The sequence below is a fragment of the Oryctolagus cuniculus genome, chromosome 13 (genome assembly GCF_964237555.1).
Source record: "Oryctolagus cuniculus chromosome 13, mOryCun1.1, whole genome shotgun sequence".
In the NCBI taxonomy this organism is placed as follows: domain Eukaryota; kingdom Metazoa; phylum Chordata; class Mammalia; order Lagomorpha; family Leporidae; genus Oryctolagus; species Oryctolagus cuniculus.
The window spans coordinates 55,964,745-55,985,176 of record NC_091444.1 but is presented as its reverse complement, the minus strand read 5'-3'; the positions used below and the strand labels follow the sequence as shown (position 1 = coordinate 55,985,176).

Sequence of the window (20,432 nt, the reverse complement as noted above, 5' to 3'; positions counted from 1 at the left end):
CTATGGAAAATTCATTAAAGTTACAGTACTTTTCACTAGAAAAAATTTACATGTGCACATGATTTTAAAAATTTATAAACAATTTGAGGAGATTCAAAGGCTCTCTGGAGACCAATTCAAGGGATTTTTTATATTCTGATTACTTCAAGTTTAATACCTCTGGGTTAAAGGAAACAGACTAATGGAAGGTGACATGAAAGGAGAAGACCAGCCATGTGAGAGTGAATTCATGGAGAGAATACACCAAAACCAATAATATTCAGAGAAAAGGAAAGGCATAGAAGAGAAAGGGAAATTTGGCATTGAACACAATAAGGTTAATATAAAGGGCCCTCTTCTTCCAAACTCTTGAGTATTAGAAGGCAGAGTACTTACTATTATTTTTTAAAGATTTATTTTATTTAATTGGAAGGCAGAGTGACAGACAGAGAGGGAGAGAAAGAGGTCTCTCCATCCACTGGTTCACTCCCCAAATGGCTGTAATGACCAGGTTCTGGAGCAGGCCCAAGCCCGGAATCTGGAATTCCATACTGGTCTCTCACATGGGTGGCAAGGGCCCAAGTACTTGAGCCATTTTCCTCTGCTTTCCCAGGCACATTAACAGGGAATTGGATTGGAAGCAGAGCATCTGGGATTCCAACTGGCACTTGGATATGGGATGCTGGTGTCATAGGTGACACCACAATTATGCCCTATTACTGTGACCTACTACTTTTAAAATTCCAATAGAAACATTAGCAATTCTTTAAAACTTTTAAATTCTGTGATCTTTAAATTTAGAGCTTCATCTTTATATTAATCATACTGCAGGCTTTCACTGCCAAGACTGACATCCATCAAGTCAAAACATCTCTACTACAGAAACAGATAACAAGCTTCCCAACAGACCTACAATTTGGCTACATACTGGTCATGGCAGGTGAATAAAAGCCCAGGTTGATGGCTAAGAGTAATGCCAGGTAAGGAGGTTGGTAAGCACTGAATTTGTGGATTCAATCAAACCAGGATCAAATCATAGCACCAGCAATTCCTGGATTAGGAAAGTTATTTAAATGTTCTGAACATATTCCATAACCCATAAACAAAACAGCAATACTAGTTTGTATTTCATGGGGTTTTGTAAAAACAGTTTTGGGGCTAGAGTTGTAGCACAACGAGTTAAGCTGCCTCCTGCAACTCAGGCAACCCAAATGGGCACCAGTTTGAGCCCTAGCTGCTCCATTTCTGAGCCAGCTCCCTGCTAATGTGCCTAGGAAAGCTGAGGAGGATGGCCCAAGTGCTTGGGCCCCTGTTACCCGTGTGGGAGACCTGGATGAAACTAATGGCTCTTGGCTTCAGGCTTGCCCAGACTCAGCTGTCACAGCCATCAGGGGAGTGACCTAGCACATGGAAGATCTCTATCTCTCCCTCTCTCTGTTTTTCAAATATATAAAATAAATCTCCTAAAAATGCAGTAAGAATTCTAAATGTATTAACTTTGTGACCGTTATTATTACAAAATATAAAATATTTCTGATGAATTAAATACTAATTTTAATAAAACTGTACCTAACAAATGTGAACTTCTATTGGCAGATGTTATTATTTTCTTTGGAAATATCCTGCCTATCTTCCTGAATTCTATCATCAAAACTGTTCTGAATTACTTCTCTAAAAGTCTTATAGCTACCAGCTCCACCCCTAACATGAAAACAGTAAGTCAATTACAAAATTTACCTTTCTGATCATGAAGATGTAAATAATTGGATTGTATGCAGTGCTTGATTTACAAAAGAGATATGAAACAATAGATAGTGTTGGCGTGACCAGGTGCCCATAACCATTAACCACCAAGAAACAGATTACAACATAAGGCATCCAACAAATCAGGAAGGTGAAGACCATAAAAAAACACATTTTGGCCACTTTCTTTTCATATCTCAAAATCTTGATCACTTGAATTGTCTGAAGATCTTCCACACAACGAAGCTGCAGAGAAGAGAAAGAAGGGAAGCAGTTCCAAAGTGAATGAACTGTTTTTCACCGTTTCTATAGCAGATATGCAGACATCATTCTAGACCCTGCCTGAGTGAAAAGAGAACTGACCAGGACCGTGGGAGTCTGACTTGTGATTCAAGAGCTGTGGCCAAGCCCAGCTGTAACTTCCTGAGCCTCAGTCTCCTTATCTGTAATATGTTGTGGTTGAAACACATGGTCTATTCCATCCTTTAATGGCTTTTAATGCTTTTCTAATTTACATGATGAGAATAAAACAAATTATTTTGCTTAGGTTTCCAATCGCTAAAAGATAACCTGAAAGAGTCATGATAAAATGGAAACGATTTCGGTATGATCTTGGAAACTTCTATATCCAGATCATTAAGCCACAAGTCCTCAAACCATGCAGCAAACGTAACATCAGGTCAGGAGTTCTGCATGGTTAAATGTTTAGCTGATCTTGGTAAGAACTTAATTCCGAAATGTGTTCTTGCTGGAAACTACTATGTCTTTCAATTCACTGCTAATGACTACAAAGTGAGATTTGATGACTGTGTAGTTACTTTCATCAAAGGCTCACAGAGGACAGCACTTGGTAAAACCCAGGGAGTCCCATTCCTCTGAAATCAGCACATCCACTCCTAGTCTGTCCCCATTAAAGGTACCGAGGAGATACGACCCACAGTCTGAAAGTTCTTAAGAGTTTCTTTGATAAAAGTTTCTTTAGATGTTTCTCCTATTATTACTATAAATGTGCTATTAAGGTAAAAGGATATTCCTACACATCAAAAGTATATTCTAAAATAAAATGGTTACTTCTGAACAATCTCAGAAATTATACCAGTTTTCCTACAAAATACAATTGTTTTATACATTGCTCTTTTAAAAAAAAGATTTGCATATTTATTTGAAAGGCAGAATTACAGAGAGGCAGAGAGAGAGAGAGAGAGAGAGCGCGCGCAAGCGAGGTCTTCCATCCACTGGTTCACTCCCCAGATGGCCACAATGGCTGGAGCTGGCTCAGACGAAAGCCAGGAGCCAGGAGCTTCCTCTGGGTCTCCATGTGGGTGCAGGGGCCCAAGAACTTGGGCCACCTCCTACTGCTTTCCCAGGCCGTAGCAGAGAGCTGGATCGGAAGTGGAGTAGACAGGAATTGAACTGGCACCCATATGGGATGCTGGCACCGCAGGCAGCAGCTTTACCTGCTATGCCACAGCACTGACCCCTACATTGCTTTTTTAAAAGGTATGGTCCACGCAGTTGATACTTGGCCTTGAAAATTTTTAACTAGGAAACATATTACATTTTAATGCCTTTTAGTTCTGGCATTGCCATAAAAATTAGGGAAAAATTTTCCAAAGAAATCACCTATAATGTGTGGTATAGCTTTTTACAATAGATTTGAACTGATATTCTTAAACAGTTGAGATCATCTAAGATTATATTTCAGAAGCTATATTCCCAGTAAAATCATGAATTCAGACTGACAAAGAATAAAGAAAACAGAAAATTAAAGTGTTTTTTAGAACAGAGACAATAATGTGTGTAGAGGGAGAGTACATGTTAAATTTCTAGTATGTTATCCACATGTGTAACTCTGTTTTAAAATAAATTACTCTGTTTAATGTGATAAGATATTATCCTCTTTTCAGAACATAATGCTTTGAGGGGAGGGTCCTCCTTAAGAGTATTTAGGAAGGTTGTGGGGTTTTGGTAAAAGCTCTAGATGTGGGGAGCCAGTGTTGTAGCACAGCTGATTAAGGCACCAGCTGCAACGTCAGCATCCCAAGATGGGGCACCAGTTCCCAGCTGCCCCACTTCCCAGCCAGCTCCCTGCTAATGCACTGGAGAAAGCAGAAAATAGCCCAAGCACTTGGGCCCCTGCTACTCTTGTGGGAGACCCAGAAAGAGTTCCTGGCTCTTGGTTTTAGCCCGGCTCAGCCATGCCTGTTGCAGTCATTTTGGGAGTGAACCAACAAATGGAAGATTCTCTCTCTCTCTCCCCCTCCCTCCTTCCCTCCTTCGCTCTTTGTCATTTTAGCTTTCAAATAAATATATAAATCTTTTCTTAAAAGATAAAACAGCTCTATATTTGGAATTAGATCTGAGTTCTTGTCCCACTTTTGCTGCCAGTGTGATACTGAGTAAGTCAATTAATCACCTTCTTTCAGAGTAAAGATGAGTGTAGTTAAAATGAATAACCTATTAGAATAAACATAACCTTGGTTCCAGTTCCACATATAGGACTTTGTGAGGTTGCTTTCAAGGTTAAATATTTATTTATACTTGAACTATATTTGAAACTAACATAATTATTATATACATATGTGATTTTATAATACTATAGGATATTTGGAATCATGATTTTTGATAGCTTGAAACTCTTCCAAGTCTCAATTAGTAACCACATCTAGTCATTTGCCTCCCATTCCATCCAATGCCTTAAGCCTCTGATACCTGGGTCTCAATAGTTTTATTGTGTCATTTTCCTGAGCAAGTCAGTTCTCAACATCTCTCACCATTTATCAAGTCAGAGTGCTTATTTATCATCTGGGAATTCCATGCATGCTAGAGAAGGTAATCTAAGCAGACATTGGTCTGTACTCTCCCAGTTCCTCTTTGGTACAAGGAAAAGTTATTGACCAATATTTCACACTATCTGGGTTTACACATGTGAAAATTCCATGATGTTTTTCATATATCTATTTCTTAATTCTTAGTTTCATCAGTCTCTATTCCTTCATTCTACTCATTAAATGTTTTCTAAGTAAAGAGCTCAACTTCATGTCTCACTCTTTTTATTCAATTATTTAAGGATATTTTTGAAAATTGCTACAGATGTAGCAAGAGCCGAGCACATGCACAAATTTGTCCTAAAAAATGAACCCCTTGAGATAAATTCTCCAGAATTCCTGCTACAAGCATCCTCTGCCTAAATAAATTTTATTTATTGGTTGATGCTTAGTGCTTATTGATCTAGGCAACTGTCAGTTTTCAAAGATTTCACTGTGAGTCCTCGTTCCCAAGAGAGGAGCTAAGTCTCCGTTGCTGTTATGAGTCACCCCTTGCTGAATCAGGAAATAAGAGTTCGCTGTTGAGGCAACTGTACATTCTGAAGTCAAGCTTTTTCACACTTTCAGCAGTCGCCTCTATTCCTCTTTTTATGTCCTCTGCTTGTAATTTATCCTAAAAGTGTGATGGTATTTATTGTATGAGGGTCTTGTTCCCATTATAGGTGAAAAAATAAATAAGACTTATTCTCCGCTCTTAAGGAATTTGTTATTCAGTGAAGTTGATAGGCACATAGACTGATTCAATAAGTGACACCTGCCATGGGGGAGGTTACCAGGATGGGCATGGGAGTACACACAGCAGTTAGCCAATTCTGAGATTGGGTCAGAGTGAGAAAATCTTGATCTTAGCCTTCTAGTGTGAGGAGGAATTTGCCAAGTAAGAGGAGAAACAGAATATTCTAAAGAATGAACATGTGTTAAGGCAAGGAAACAAAACACATGAACGATTCAAGGACAAGAAATAGTGCAGCTGGACATAAGCAAGATGGCAAGGTAGACAGGGTACACCATACAGGATCTGGTCTTATTTTCCTTTATAAAGTCAATGGAACCCCTGAAGGTAATATTTGAGAACAATTACTCTGTTGGTTATATGCAGAGAATGGATTAGAAAAAAGCAAGATATAAAGGAAGGAGAACTAAGGTCTTTTTGAGTTGAGTTTATAGAAGCTGGAGTGGGAAAAACATGGATATATGGAGTAATATCTAAGTGAAATAGATAAAAACTGGCATTAGTTGGGTTTGGTGGCAGACACAGATGAAGAATAGTCAAAGGCTACTCCCTAATTTGGTGTAGTTTGCTAGGCATGATAACCATTCAATAACAAAAGGAATGGAAAAGTATCAATTTTTTGGGAAAAGATGGCAAATTAATTTTCACATACATAAACTTGAGGAGACTGTGGGACACCGAAGTGAAGGTGTTTAATAGGCAGTTAACTATGAACTCCTGATAGAAGTCAGAAAAAAGACTTGAATTGCAAAAAGATATTTAAAATTCAGCAAGTTCTTGTTAGAAGGAAAAATTCTGGCAGCATACAAAATCACCCAAGGACAGTGTGTACACAGCATGAACAAGAGCTAAGCATAGAAAACTGGACAGATCCAAGGAAGAAATGTGTTTGAAAGGGATGTGAGAAGATGGGGCCTGAGTAAGCAATAAAGACAGCAGAGGATGGGGTTCAACAGGCAATGGGAGGACAACATCACAAAGCAGTGGAAGCTGTCAACAGACTCCATGGTCATAGATTCAGAAAATATACAGAAATAGAAAAGTATCCACTGGGTTTAACTTCTGGCAGATCATTAATGACCTTAAATGAGAGCTATTTCAGTGAGAGTGTAGTAGAGGAAGTGGAAGAAGGCACAATTTGCAATGGGTTGAGGAATAAATATTGGATGAATTCACTAAATAAAAATTTTTTATAATAGAAATTTATTTCCCAGGTCCAGAAGCTGGATAGTCCAAGATCAAGGTGCTGGCAATTTTTTTCTGAGACCTCGTGTCTTGGCCACTATTTCACTGTGTGCTCATGTGACTTCTTTGTACACACTTGGGAGAGAGTGAGAAGGAGCGGGGGAGGGAGAGGGGGAGGGAGAAAGAGAGAGAGGTTCTGCTGACATTAACACTCAGACCAGAGCCCCACTCTCAGGACTTCACCTACGCACCTAACCATAACTAATTTCTAAAGGGCCCATTCTCCAAATACTACCAAATTGGGGATTAGATATAAACATATGAACTTGGGAGAGACACAAACTTTCACTCCTAATAGTAAGTAATTAATATGTTTTAGAGGCTCAATAACTATTGGTTAAGTGAATGCCTACTGAGTGACAATGTGGCACCAGAAGTTACCCACGATCCTTTTAGTTAACAATGAGTAGAAATAAAGTGACAGCAAAAATGAGCCTAGACTTGGTATTTAAGTTATCACACTTATAGACCAAAGGAAAAGAGCCAGTAGTGAGGAAGAGTTCGAAGGTATCGTAAAAGAGAAATGTATTACACTTGAGTTTCCTGGGGGCAGACAGTAGGCTGAGGGAACAATCAGAATATAGGATCAGTTTGGTATTGGGTTACAGTGCCTCTCACCCTGAAACTGAGGAGAGAGGATCAGTGTGGACATGCATATTTGTATAAAGTGAGGTGGGGAGATGAGGTAGTTTGTGCTATTGGCTTTATTGTATACAATAAATAAGAAATGTGATTATTTTGGATGGCTAGTTGGATAAGAGATTAAAGTCAGGATTTGTAGTAGCATGGTGTGGAGACCATGGACCATGTAAGGATACAAAGATTGCTTTCCAGGGCTGAGGGAACATCTGAGTATGGACAGGTATGGGTTTTCTTCCAGTTCCTCTTTGCAGCTTGACTACAGGCATGGAGAAAACAAATTATTGGATTGATTCAGGGATTTCTTTTAATAAAATGAATTTATATAAGGAAAATAGAGACAAGTTGAGGAAAATGAGTCATGATTTAAAGTGATGCATATGGCAACGTTTGGTTTGAAAACAGAAAGTGAGCAAGACTGGAGAGTTCTGATGAAAGCAGAGGACAGGTAAAGTAAGAGAGGCGGCAGTGAGTGAATAAGGAAATGTGCACAGCCCAAGTTAGAAGCTGGGGTATGGAATGTTCCCCCACTCTTTGTTAGTCTGAATGTCCTTCTAGTTGGTGCCCAGCACAAGACATTTCTGTGCTCAATTCTTTTCCTTTAATTCTCAAGTGGCTGCCAGACAAAACACCTGTGCCATTCTCCAGCAATGGGTTCATGAGAGCTTTAAATCAATAACATTATGGGAAGTGTGGAATCCCCTTCTTTAGAGTCCTGGAATTCATAGAGTGCTGGATAATGTAGGGACTTCTATGCTGTTGTTGCTTTTTCTGTACAGAATCCCTTTCCTTCCTTCTTTTGATTTAGAGAATGATGTAAAGAGAGTAAATGTTAGTCCTCACTGATCTTTAGGAGAGTGACTCATAGTGCTTATACTGAAAAGGAAGTAAGAGAGACGTCTCCCATTGATCTTTTCAGAGTGACTCAATGCAAAATTCTACCAAAAAAAAGGACTGTAGGAAGTCCCCTAAAGCTACTTCAGCCCTGTGAAAGTACTAATTACACAGAAAGACTTTGATTCTTGCCCACACAACATTTCTCTAGGGGAGAGGCCTTTGTAGTCTTCAACTCACCATTCGAACTGAATACAGAATATGGCCATAACAATGGGCTATGACACCCACAGGCACCACCAGGCAGCCAAGAAATAAGAAGAGCACAAAGGAGGAGTCGTTGGCATTCTTGGATTTCCAGTCCACGGTGCAGCCTAATCCGTGTATGTCCAGGATGTACCTGTTCCAGCCAAGGAGAGGTGCTCCAGCCCACGCCAGTGAGTAGAGCCAGATGTAGGTAATGGCCCTCCAGGCCCAGGAAAAATTGATCACTCTTGCATGGACCACACGAATATAACGTTCATAGGCCAGCACAGTTAGGGTGGTAATAGAAACAATCCCTGCAAGAAGAGAAATTGGAAAAGCATAACATGATGCAGGGGTAAAACAGAGAGGTGATCAATTTGCCACAGGAAATGCCTTACAGGGTATCTGAGACAGATGGAGAGCTCTAAAAGCCCAAACACCTAGGACTAAGTGCCCTATGGGCCCCAGAAAATTGGGTTGGAAACATATTTATCCAAAGAAAAAATATAGTAGGAAATGGCATGTCGATTTTAGTAGGACAAAAATTAAAGTCTTACAATCAGCCCTGCCCTAATACTGCAGTTTTCTGTCAAAAAACAAACTCCAGAGCAAGTCAGAGAAAGTCATTAGAAGTGTATCTTTCAGGCCAGCGCCACGGCTCAATAGGCTAATCCTCCACCTAGCGGCGCTGGCACACTGGGTTCTAGTCCCGGTCAGGGTGCCGGATTCTTTCCCGGTTGCCCCTCTTCCAGGCCAGCTCTCTGCTGTGGCCCAGGAAGGCAATGGCGGATGGCCCAAGTGCTTGGGCCCTGCACCCCATGGGAGACCAGGAGAAGCACCTGGCTCCTGCCTTCGGATCAGCGCGGTTCGCCGGCCACAGCGTGCCGGCCGCAGCGCGCCAGCCGTGGTGGCCATTGGAGGGTGAACCAACGGCAAAGGAAGACCTTTCTCTCTGTCTCTCTCTCTCACTGTCCACTCTGCCTGTCAAAAAAAAAAAAAAAAAAAAAAAAAGTGTATCTTTCAGTTTGCCTTCTCTCAGCTATTTCTGATTTAGCAATAAAGACGTAAGTTCCACAAGGTGGAAGTGACCAAAGGCATGGTGAAATTATGCAGAGTTACCTTTTCATGCCTGCTAGCAGGTATCAACCTATAAGCTATCTCCATGAAGGGACTGCGGCAAGGCAGGCTCGGGGAGGGGAAATATGTTCTTCTGTGCTCCCATAGCCTTCTTTTACACCTCTATTTTGCAACAAATTGACTTGAGTAATATTATTTGTGCATTTCCCTGTTGCTTCCAAGGGAATGATTTATTCACTCAACAAGCACCAACTGATTACCTATCATGTGCCAGACACCATGCCCATCTTGGAGGCTCCATGATGACTAAGAGATATAACTCTGGATATTGGAAAGGTATGCAGATGCATAAACAACTATGCAATATACAATAGATTGGGCAAATGCTGCAGCACAATGTACTGTAGTCATTAAAAAAGGAACATTTGTGTACACAGCAAAGCAAGAGGAATTCATTCCAGAAGAATGAATAATTACACACCAGAGGGTGGAGGCATAAAAGGACATCAAAGGGCATACAAATGATGACACGATTTGGAGATGCTGGAGCTCAGAGAAGATGGAGGGAGAAATGTAGAGAGAAATCTAGGGAGAAACTTAGCCACATGGAGAAAGCTTTTAATTTCTAGCTAAGGTGATATTTTGTTTATTTGATTAACATTTTCCTTTAGGAAATAGATATTTTTAAATCTGATACTCTCTTGCACTTTTTTAATCACAAAAGTGACAGTTCAAACCAATGGTTCAGAAGCTTATATTACCATAGTTTTAATGATCTTTGATTACTTTAAAATTGAGTTTGTATGAGTGAAATGGTCATTTTTCTATTCAATTATTGTGTATAGCTGTTGTCTATATTCCCATTAAACCAGGGTCTTTTTGCTTTTTACTTGCCAAACTTCTTATTTGGTGATGTATTAAACCTTTTTTATTCTAATATAAATTTAAAATGTTATCTCAAAAACTAAAAGAAGAAAGGGAAAAGAAAGGAAGGTAGAAAGGAGAAAGGGGGAGGGAGGAAGGAAGTAAATGTCATATGTTCTTAGAATCGTACCTACAAACCATATTGAATCTGTTAAAAACTGATCTAAAATTTTAAAAAAGTGAAGAAAAAAATTCTGAGTATGTCATACCATTTGGTATATAATCATAAGTACTGCTTCACTGAAGCATACCTTGTACATGACAATATATCCTTCTTTCCCAAGCTATGATCACTATCATGAATTTCTTGCTTTGTGACATTAATATCTCTTTTCTCAAGACAAATAGTATATATGTATTTATATAAAAATGTTTACCATGTTCCTAAAGTTGTAATTATTAAATATATTGTTTGTATTCCTTAAATAAAAGGTTTCTGGGGGAAAATTTTAAAAAGTGTATTAAAAAATTAAAAAATGTTTACATATGAAATGAATCAAAGAATATTAAAAACAATTACATTTTGAAGCTAAAAATAATAAACTCATAGGAAAAGAAAAAAATAAAGTGACAGTTACATTTTCTTCCTTTTCCTCATTTCTGCTTTGAAGGTCAGTCATTCTCACAACAATACAGAAACACATGGAAACCAGCCTGAGGACTGTTTATTGCACTAGTCCAGCAAGATATGATGGGGCCTCAACAAGGGTAACGTTAAAGGAATAAACAATGAATTCTGGATGCTAGAGTCATTTAACAACTAATATCAATAGAATACAGCCATTTATTAAACAAATGAGTTATTTAATAAACAAGCTATTAAAACTTAGAAATTTTTAACCTGTCTAGTGAGTGGAGGGTGCTCACATTTACCAAGATTAGAAACTACAAGGTATATAAATGAACAAATATGGGGAAGAAAATGGAATTGTGAGCTACCTAGAACACATCAGCATAAATATTTGTTTAACGTGTAGATGGAAAGAGGTTGAAGGAAAAATGGCTTCAAAACTGAATAAAAATAAGACTGGTCTCCCAGGAAGTAGGGAGGCCTGGGGGCAAGTTCTAGCTCCCACTAAGCCGCTCTATGCCATAGGAAATGATAGGCTCTTTAGACTTCAGTCTGTTATTCTTTTCCCAAAATTGAAAATCTCTTTATGTTATAAAATTCTTTGATGCTGGATTACAGAAGTGTGAAATGAAGAGACCCTAGACTCGGAAAGCACGGACAGAACATAGTCAATGTTCATTTATACCATGATAGGTTTTGAGGGAGTATTATTCCCAGGTCTGACGCAGTGGTTTCCAATAAATGCTCAGAAGACGGAATTTTGGAATGCAGTAGAAGAAAACACTTGAGAAATTAGTGATATAATGGAAAAAATGGGCTTAGCTTCCAATTCTAATAAATACTTAACAAGGATAAAAAAACTACCAAGTCAGATTTCTGTCTTCTGAAATCTATCTGTATTTTTAAATTTTTATTTAATAAGTGGTATTATCTTTCCCTTAACTGCTTATATTCCTAGAAAGAAACCTAAAAACCTAAAGATAATGCCATCATAAATTGACTGTAATGAGACATTGTTGGTTTTATTTAGTTACAATTGTCATTATTATACATAATAGCATTTTAATTTTGCAATTGCCTTTAAATGTGAAAATATGATTTGATCTGAACATATAGTTAACTTACATTGAATATGATTTAGTTCTTTACAGGCAAGAAAAGTTAGTGCAAATAATTGCACTGTTTGGAGTTAGTAAATCTCAATTACCTTAGAGTTGAAGGAATTCTTATGGTAAAAGCAATAAACTGATATAAAAAGAGTTATGAGCATACATTCATGGTCATTCATTAATTCATTTAGTCATTAACTGCTCATTGCTCACCTACCATGTTTCAATCATGTGCTAGGCAATAAATATAATGAGGTGAATGAAAACAAGTGCCTATTGGAGCTTAAAGCCCAATGGATAAGAGAGATAATTTTCTAAAATTTTATTTATTTATTTCATGTATTTGAAAGGCAGAGTGAAAGAGCTCCTATCTGCTGGTTCACTCACTAAATGTCCACAACAGCTAGAAATGGGGCAGGAGAAGCCAGGAGCTGGGAACTCCATCTGGGTCTCCCACGTGGGTGACAGAGAGCCAAGTACTTGAGCTGTCACTTGCTGCCTGTAAGAGTCAGTATTTAAAGGACCCAGACACTCCAATATGGGATGTAGGCATCTCAAGCAGTGTCTTATCCACCCACCCCAAGAGAGATATGAGTTAAGCTGTCATCTGTGACACTGGCACCTGATATGGGCAACAGTTTGTACCCCAGCTATTCCACTTCCAATCCAATTCCCTGCTAATGCACCTGGAAAAGCTGCAGAAAGTGGCCCAAGTCCTTGGGCCCCCGCACCCATGTAGGAGACCTGGATGAAGCTTCTGGTTCCTGGTTTCAGCCTGGCCCAGCCCTGGCCCTGGCTGTTGCAGCCATTTGGGAAGTGAACCAGCAAATGTAAGACCTCTCTTTCTTCTCTCTCTCTCTCTCTTTCTCTCTCTCTGTAACTCTGCCTTTCAAACAAGTAAATCTTTTTAAAAATTTAAGTAAATTAGTGAAGTGCTACGAAGGAAACAGAGTGCAGAAATGGGGACTAAAATAAGGCAGGAGATGCCAAGTACAGGGTGATGACTTGCAACTGGGGGATAAAAACCCTCAGCTTTGTGATAAGCCAGTGCACACAAGGTTAGCAAATTCCCTTCTGATTATTTAAATCAAAGAGGTTTTTAAATGTATTAATATAATTTTTGACCATGCTTGTGACTCAGCAAGCATAATAAATTTCAAGTGACTGATTTCTCTCACCAATATTCAGTACTACAACAGATTAGTACAAATTGGGGGACGGCAAACCTTGTTTTCTTCATGTCCTCCATGACAACATGGGCATGGAACTGAATGCTGGCTCTAGTTGGCCGACTTAGTCTTTGAGGGTGATCTATCAAGTGCTCTAACTTTGCAAAATATGTAGCATTCACCCCCGCCCCCATCATGCAATCTTTTCCAGTGAATTTTAGTCTGGAATCAAAACCATTTGCTGTATTCTGTTGATTGCCAGAACACATGCTAAGAACTCATGTTAACAGAATGGGAATAAATGGGCTGTCTTACAACTACTTCACACATACATTCTTATATTCAGCGTAATTATTCCACGTGGTATATCTTTTCTCGTTAACACTACAGAAAGCAAAAGGAAACATGGCTGCTGCAAACTGGCACCAATTATACATGAATCCCCGGGAAAATCACTCGGCAGAGGGCACCTCTGCTTTTAGGAAAGAAGGTCTGTGGCTCAGAAGACTCAGGAACCAGCAGGGTAGTGGAGACAACTTTTATGAACAGGGGATGAACTCCAAAACCCCTAATTTTGCCTTTGCACTACCTGCTGCCACTAGAGGGCGACTTTTACTTCCCCACAAATTCTACTGGGGTAGTGTGCTTGCACTGCTTTTCCCTGCACACTGCAGGTCCATCAGGTTATGTGTAAAGTGCCTACCACCATGCTGAGTAAGTCTTGTCAGAGAAACCAAAGACACGTGGTTCCTATCATCTAGGAGATAACAAGACTGTTCTGATAAAGTCAGAACTGACTCATAGGCACCATTGGGGGACTATATGCCTGTATGATGCATAAGAAGGCATTAGGTTACGATGTCATAATAAACCATAAAAATACCCTGGGCGGTTGTATAGGGATATGGCTTCAATAGGAAATAGCATTAAAATTGGGTCATAAAATATGGAACCGATGTTACAGAAAAGAAAGGATTGGGGTATGCATTTCTGGCTGGAAGAGAAACTTCTACAAAGTCAAAGTGAGACTCTCAAATGCAAGAATGCCTTCGGGGGGCCAGGAATGGGGCACAGTGGTTAGGATGCTGCTTGGGACACCAGTGTCTCATACTGGAGTGCCTGGGCTTGAACTCCAGCTCTGCTTCCAATTTCAGCTTCCTGCTAATGTGCACCCTGGGAAGCAGAGGTGATGGCTCAAGTGGTTAGGTTGCTGCCACCCATGTGGGAGACCCTGACTGAGTTCCATGCTCCTGGCATTCACTACCTCATGCTATTGTAGGTATTTGGGGAATGAACCAGCAGAAGGGAGATTTTTCTCCCTCTCTCTCTCCTCTCTCTTTCTCTTCCTTTGAGATATATATAAGTAGTGCCTTAAATTCCAGAGAGGCAGGAAGGGCAGTCACTACCAGCCCTGCTGCAAAGTTAATTCTGTTTTCTGTGGTTGTCTGTGGTCCACAACAGGGAGCTTTGAATATTCTTCCAGTATTTTCTCAAATAGAATTATTTTTTACATTCCTTAAAGTGCTCATGTATTTAAAGGATGACACTTAAATTGTTTATCTTAGGTCTAAAAGAGTTATGTAAGTATCAACATTTTAAAACCTTACTGTTATAATAAATCTAATGATTCACTGCATGCATGTGTATGTATAAAAAGATTACCAATAATTGAAAATTATCTTCATTCCACTTTTCTCCTAAAAGTTTTATCTCAAGCTAATATATATATATAATATATAATAAAAGTGTTCATTTCATTCTGCAATAAAAATGTATTAAGAAATTGAAATCTTTAATTCCCTAAAAAGAAAGACCCTAAGCATTAAAAAATAGCAGATGGATTGAGGTACCATTACAATTTATATTTGCATTCAACCTGTCAGCATGTTTTGTTAAATATTAAAAGTAAAGTTAATAGAAACGGGTCCTGGTACCACTGCCCCTTCAACACCAGGGACAATGGTAGTTCTTAGTGACATAAGTTGATGATTGTGCATTTAGTTACAATGTATATCATACACCCACAACATGCCAGATGCCGTAATAGGCAATGGGGAAGAAAGATAAATTATAGACAGAATGATAAATAATTTGGGTACAGTGTGACAAATTCTACAATAGAATAATATGTTTAAAGTCAAAGTCCTAAATTCAATTCCAGTTTCTTTACATAACTACAATATAACTCTGGAAAAATTAACTTCTCTGAAACTCAATTTTCTCGACAGTAAAATAGTGATAATAGTCTTATTATGGGTGCATTAGGTGTTTCTGTGTATTGAATGAAAATGTGAATGGGTTTAATAAAACAATAATGCATTAATGTATTACTCTCATTATTGAATAGTTGAATATCTGGGAGAAAAACTGCTTGAATAAGTAGAAAATAGGCAGAAGGCACAAGAGCAGATAACGTTCTGGAGCTTAAATATATGATGAGTCTATCACTGTAATGACACCAGAGAACAGTCGTGTTCCCATTTGCCACTAGATGGCGTCATTGAATAGCTCTTGTAGGCTGTCTAATGGAGTTTATACACTAAACATGGTAATTGCTTAGACTAGGTATTTCTTGGATCATGACCCAGATCTATTAATTCCTATCTGTTAAGTGAAATGTTAATGTGATATGGTCCCTGCATTCAAGCAGCACACAGATAAGGGGGTAGAAATAGAAACTATCAGTGAGAAGAGAAGTACCTAATTCAGGAAAAGACTTTTATGTGGGAAGCAGGAACCAACCTGAATGAGTCTTAAAGAGTAAATACATTTCAACAGGGTTGAAAAAAAGGAGGGGGGCATATGGAGGAAGGAGCTGCCAATCCTACTCCAGGAACAGGTTATGTGAGACAGAGATTATGCTATTTTGGTTCTTGTAAATAACTCGAAATAGTAGAAGCAGGTATTTCTAGAGAGAAGTGAAAGATGAGAAATTCTCCCAGGAAGACCCTCACATGCCATGTGAGGACTCTGGAGTGTATTCCAAGGGCTCTGAGGGGTCATTGTACTGTTTTTGTTCACTTCTTTGACAGTTCCAGAGAATTTTACTTCATTTTGATTTTTCCTTATGGAAAGTTCCCTCTAGCTGCAATGAGGAGAAAGGAATGTGGGTAGGAAAAGTCTGGCTGCTGGGAAACCTAGTGGAGACATACAAGTGCTGTGATATGAACAGAACCAATGTGGTGCACTGTGGAAGGAGAGGTGAGGAGGAGATAATAACTTTGAGGAAGTGAATTTTGTTGGCTGTGGGAATGGATGAAGAATCAAAGGACTTCTGGGGTTGCTGGCTTGGGTAAATGAATGAATGGTGCTGCATTAACTTAGGGGGAAAAAAAAACAGAACCAAAACAGATTTGGGAAAGAATATGGGGGGTGATAATTCACCTCATTGTGAGTTCTCTTGCTCATTTTAAGTAAGTCACTGAATGGACTGTGTTTCAAACTCTCTGCCTATAAGGTGAACAATTATAGAAACCTGCATTGTGTTTTGATAGTTGGTCAGGTGGTGATCACATTTTCTAAATTAAGTGGATGCACATTTTTCCCAACTAATAAAAATTGTCATTTTGCTTGTTCAAGAATAAATATTGGTTTATGGAGGTAGCCTTTTTTTTTTTTTTTTTTTTTTTTTTTTACGATTCGGTTTAACTATATCTGCCCACATATAGTAATGGAAACAAAACTATTTGAAGGGTGCTAAATAAAGATGTTACCTTATTAATTAGTGGCCTCTACTCATATATGAACAACATTAAAGTAAAACAGCATGTTTAATATGTTTGAAAAAGCTTTTTCTCTGCACAGGTCATTAATTCTGCTTGAAGTTTTGTTTCCATTGCATATCTGTTGAGGAAGCTTCCCCATCTCTTTTATTTAATGAACAATGGTGACTTTAGTCACTAACACTTGGAGAAAGTCCTTACTTTGCTGTTCTAAGCAGATTACCTGTTATCTCATTTAGTTTTCCCAACAGCTCTGTGAAACATGAAGTAATTATTGTTATTATCACTGTTTTACAGATTATAAAACCAAGGCAAAACTGGTACCAAGGTCACAAGCTAATAACATAGCCAAGATTTAAATCACACAGGTTGCCCCCAAAGTCCATGCTGTGTTATTTTCTAAATCTCCTTTGGGAATGATCAAAAACTTTCTATTAGTGGAGTAGGCTCCTCAATATGCATACTGAACCCTCTGCTACCTAGCCTATTCACAGATTTTATAACTGCATTTACCTTTAATAGAAGTCACTTTTTAAAAATTTCATTTATTTGAAAGGCAGAGTTACAGAGAGAGGTAGAGCCAGAGAGAGAGGTCTTCCTTCTGCTGGTTCACTCCCCAAATGACTGCAATGGCCAGAGCTGAGCTGATCCAAAGCCAGGAGCCAGGAGCTTCCTCTGGGTCTCCCATGCAGGTGCAGGGGCCCAAGGACGTGGGCCATACTCCACTGCCCTCCCAGGCCATAGCAGATAGCTGAATTGGAAGTGGAGCAGCTGGGACTTGAACCGGTGTTCATATGGGATGCTGGTGCTATAGGCCAGGGCTTTAATCTTCTGTGCCACAGTGCTGGCCCCAAGAAATCACTTTTTAAACTCAATTTTTGTTAGGCTGAAGAATTTTAGAGGAAATTAAGATGACCATCTTCATTTGAGTAATGTTTCCCAGCTGTTGGAATAAGCAGTTTACATCTGATCAATAAAGGCAGATTTCTTTTTTTTTAACTTTTATTTAATGAATATAAATTTCCAAAGTACGGCTTATGGATTACAATGGCTTCCCCCCCATAACGTCCCTCCCACCCGCAACCCTCCCCTTTCCCACTCCCTCTCCCCTTCCATTCACATGAGGATTCATTTTCGATTCTCTTTATATACAGAAGATCAGTTTAGCATACATTAAGTAAAGATTTCAACAGTTTGCTCCCACACAGAAACATAAAGTGAAAAATAATAGATGATTTTTTAAATGATGATGAAATCAGATCAGACCTATTGTCATGTTTAATCCCAGTGAGAGTCAAGTTGGGAATTGATAATTTCTTCTTCTTCTTTTTTTTTTTTTTTACAGAAGATCAGTTTAGTATACATTAAGTAAAGATTTCAACAGTTTGCACCCCCATAGAAACACAAAGCGAAATATACTGTTTGAGTACTCATTATAGCATTAAATCTCAATACACAGCACATTAAGGACAGAGATCCTACATGAGGAGTAAGTGCACAGTGACTCCTGTTGTTGACTTTACAAATTGACACTCCTGTTTATGGCATCAGTAATCTCCCTATGCACCAGTCATGAGTTTCCAAGGCTATGGAAGCCCCTTGAGTTCTCCAACTCTGATCTTGTTTAGACAAGGTCATAGTCAAAGTGGAGGTTCTCTCCTCCCTTCAGAGAAAGGTACCTCCTTCTTTGAAGACCTGTTCTTTCCACTGGGATCTCACTCACAGAGATCTTTCATTTAGGTGTTTTTTTTTGTTTGTTTGTTTGCTTTTTTTGCCAGAGTGTCTTGGCTTTCCATGCCTGAAATACTCTCATGGGCTTTTCAGCCAGATCCGAATGCCTTTAGGGCTGATTCTGAGGCCAGAGTGCTGTTTAGGACATCCGCCATTCTGAGTCTGCTGAGTATCTCACTTCCCATGTTGGATCACATTCCCCTTTATTTATTCTATCTATTAGTATTAGCAGGTACTAGACTTGTTTATGTGCTCCCTTTGACTCTTAGTCCTTTCATTATGATCAATTGTGAACTGAAATTGATCACTTGGACTAGTGAGATGGCATTGGTACATGCCACCTTGATGGGATTAAATTGGAGTCCCCTGGTATGTTTCTAACTCTACCATTTGGGGCAAGTCAGCTTGAGCATGTCCCAAATTGTACATCTCTTCCCTCTCTTATTCCCACTCTTATGTTTAACAGGGATCACATTTCAGTTAAATTTCAACACTTAAGAATAACTGTGTATTAATTACAGAATTAAACCAGTCATTTTAAGTAGAACAGACAAAAAAAACTACTAAGAGGGATAATGTATTAAGTTGTTCATTAACAGTCAGGGCTATGCTGATCAAGTCACCATTTCTCATAGTGTCCATTTCACTTAATAAAGGCAGATTTCTAAAATATCAAAATCATGGTTGAGTTTTAGTATAAACCTTTTACCAGATGTCTATTAAGGTAGAAAAAAATTAGTTCTAGTTAAGTATTCCTTCTTTCATATCTGCTTATTCCCTCCCTTTATCACATTCTATTTTTCAATTATTAGTTCCAAGATAAAATTTTTCATGTTTCATATTCTTCATGTTTAGTACATAAAGACTAAGTTTCAAAAGCAACTCATAAGAGCATGAAAGTTAAAAACCATTTCATGGGTTAAATGATGATTTCAGCTAAGCAGCTTAAACAGATTTATTTTTGAGTGTCATGTGGAAACATAGCCACCCAAATGCTGTGGTACATTAAAAACTGAGAGCCTAAGGCAGATGTTTAGCCTAGCAGTTAATATGTCCATTTCCCTCATGGGAGTATCTAGGTTTTTGCTGGCTGTGGCTCCTGACCCCAATTTCCTGCCAATGGCTTCCTGCTATGCATCTGGGGGACCTGGATTTTGAGTTCCCTGCTCCTGAATTTGGTGGACCCAAACAAGCTTGGCCATTACAAGCATTTGGGAAGGGAACCAGCAGATAAGAAGATCTCTCTCTCTCTTTCATAAAACAAAAACAAAAAACTAGGAGCTTACCAGGACAGGTGACAAGACAGTCCTCATGGTGTGGTCTGTGAGCTCATTTCCCATGGCTGAAGACAGCTGTACAGTTTCAGTTATGCTGCCCTTCACTGGTATTTCATGTTGAAGGAAAGTGCATTTTTTAACCCATTAAATCTAGTGATTTTTTTTTTCAATTAGGGAGGCAAAGATAAATAGTTGTTAATGCAGCTGATAAAACACTGAGTGTGGGCTCCTTGGGCAACTGTGCAGTACCTTGGAAATCATTCCAGGCTCCTCTCCCCTCTTTTAACTTTCTTTCATTATTGGCTCTCCTTAATCTCTGACTCCTCTGGCTTCCAACTTGACTCCTTGTCTTCCTATAGCTGCATTTGGAGAGAGATGCCAGTTTTAGACTGTTTAATTTGACTGTGATTTGACACTTAGCATTTTTCCCCCTTGATAACTGCTTAACTCCATGCACTAAAACCAAGGGAAAGGGTGAAGAAACAAGAAGGAGCCAGAGATTAAATTGCTTGCACTCCTCTCCTATCCCATGGATTGTTTTTAACTGTACCAGATTCACCTTGCATCTATGAAGATGTCCTGCAAGATTCTGATCGATCCACTCG

The 20,432-nt window shown here is 38.9% G+C and overlaps 1 protein-coding gene and 1 long non-coding RNA gene across 3 annotated transcripts in view; one reads left to right on the top strand and one right to left on the bottom strand.

The window, feature by feature from the left end:
- The window catches only part of OPN3 (opsin 3), a 49,576-nt gene that overhangs the window by 3,344 nt on the left and 25,800 nt on the right, over positions 1-20,432 (bottom strand). Inside the window, exons 2-3 of the mRNA XM_051821473.2 lie at positions 8,242-8,561; positions 1,717-1,968 (exon numbers count right to left, since the gene is read on the bottom strand). Of these exons, the coding sequence (XP_051677433.2) occupies positions 1,717-1,968; positions 8,242-8,561 (572 nt within the window). The remainder of the gene's footprint in view (positions 1-1,716; positions 1,969-8,241; positions 8,562-20,432) is intronic.
- On the top strand, positions 547-11,103 carry LOC103350925 (uncharacterized). 2 transcript variants are annotated; one of them, XR_007909977.2, is made up of 5 exons: positions 547-959; positions 1,576-1,694; positions 8,213-8,438; positions 9,547-9,660; positions 10,860-11,103. It is a non-coding gene; the product is annotated as an uncharacterized lncRNA (long non-coding RNA). The 2 variants fall into 2 exon arrangements; XR_007909976.2 differs by having other exon boundaries at positions 566-959; positions 8,295-8,438; positions 10,860-11,099.